Raw genomic sequence first — 904 nt, 5'->3', positions numbered from 1 at the left:
GACATGATAGAGAGAAGAGACTCGCCCCGTTCAACTCATCGTTTCGTTCTTGTGCCGGTGGCGGCGGGAGTCCAGAGGCAGCGGGGGCTCCGAATCATCCATGGGCAGGACCAATCGGGTGCCTCGGATCACCAGCTCGTGGTCGCCGAATGCCAGCTCTCGGTCCAGAGCCTCGTCAGAGTTCACGGCCACTCCTCCGACGGGCGTCCCGCTCGTGTGAGCACCCGTTGCATCTGTGCTCACAGTGATGTCACCGTACGCCAGCGTGATGTCACCGTCGTTCAGGATCAGGTCCGAGTCGCTGTCTTTCAGCTGCTCCTCATTCTGAGAGAAAACACACAGTGGTGATTTCATTGAATTTGAGCAGATTTTCTGAGTATGCGAGTAGCTATTTAGCAAAGAGACTAATAAACCTATTACTGTTTGTTAATTATGATCGTCTTGGAGCCAAATGAGGTTAAGGGAATAAAATCAGGTCAAATGTAATTAAAGTTAGTGATTTAAAAGTTAATCATTCAAAGTTGTTGGGGTCAGTAAGATTTTTTTTAAAGAAATTAATGCTTGTATTCCGCATTAAATTAAATAATAATAAAAAAAAACACATTAAATTGATCAAGTGACAAAGACATTTATAATGTTAGTATAAACGTTATTCTGTTCTAACTATTCATCACATCCTGAAAAAAAAATTATCACGGTAATGACAATGTCGAGAGCGCATAATGTTACGTGATCCATGTGCGCTAGGGCTGAACGATTTTGGAAAATAATCAAATTGCAATTTTTATTTCCGAATATTGCGATTGCGATTTAATATGCAATTATTTTTTTTAAAGCTCTTTATGTTCTGTATTATTCAATAAAGACAAGCTATAAATCATTGTCTCGTATGACCAACACAATA

At 40.8% G+C, this 904-nt stretch overlaps 1 protein-coding gene across 2 annotated transcripts in view; it reads right to left on the bottom strand.

Moving 5' to 3' along the window:
• LOC107751973 (sodium/hydrogen exchanger 6-like) overlaps nucleotides 1-904 on the bottom strand; it is an 11,226-nt gene continuing 10,322 nt past the window's right edge. For both annotated transcript variants that reach the window (XM_016567786.1, XM_016567787.1), the window contains one exon: nucleotides 1-324. In XM_016567786.1, coding sequence (XP_016423272.1) covers nucleotides 31-324 — 294 coding nt within the window. In that variant the 3' untranslated portion in view covers nucleotides 1-30. The remainder of the gene's footprint in view (nucleotides 325-904) is intronic.

Source organism: Sinocyclocheilus rhinocerous, unplaced genomic scaffold (genome assembly GCF_001515625.1).
Source record: "Sinocyclocheilus rhinocerous isolate Xijiao unplaced genomic scaffold, SAMN03320098_v1.1 scaffold662, whole genome shotgun sequence".
NCBI classification, from domain to species: Eukaryota; Metazoa; Chordata; class Actinopteri; order Cypriniformes; family Cyprinidae; genus Sinocyclocheilus; species Sinocyclocheilus rhinocerous.
Note: the sequence above shows the minus strand (reverse complement) of the source record. Positions and strands in the feature narration are given on the sequence as shown.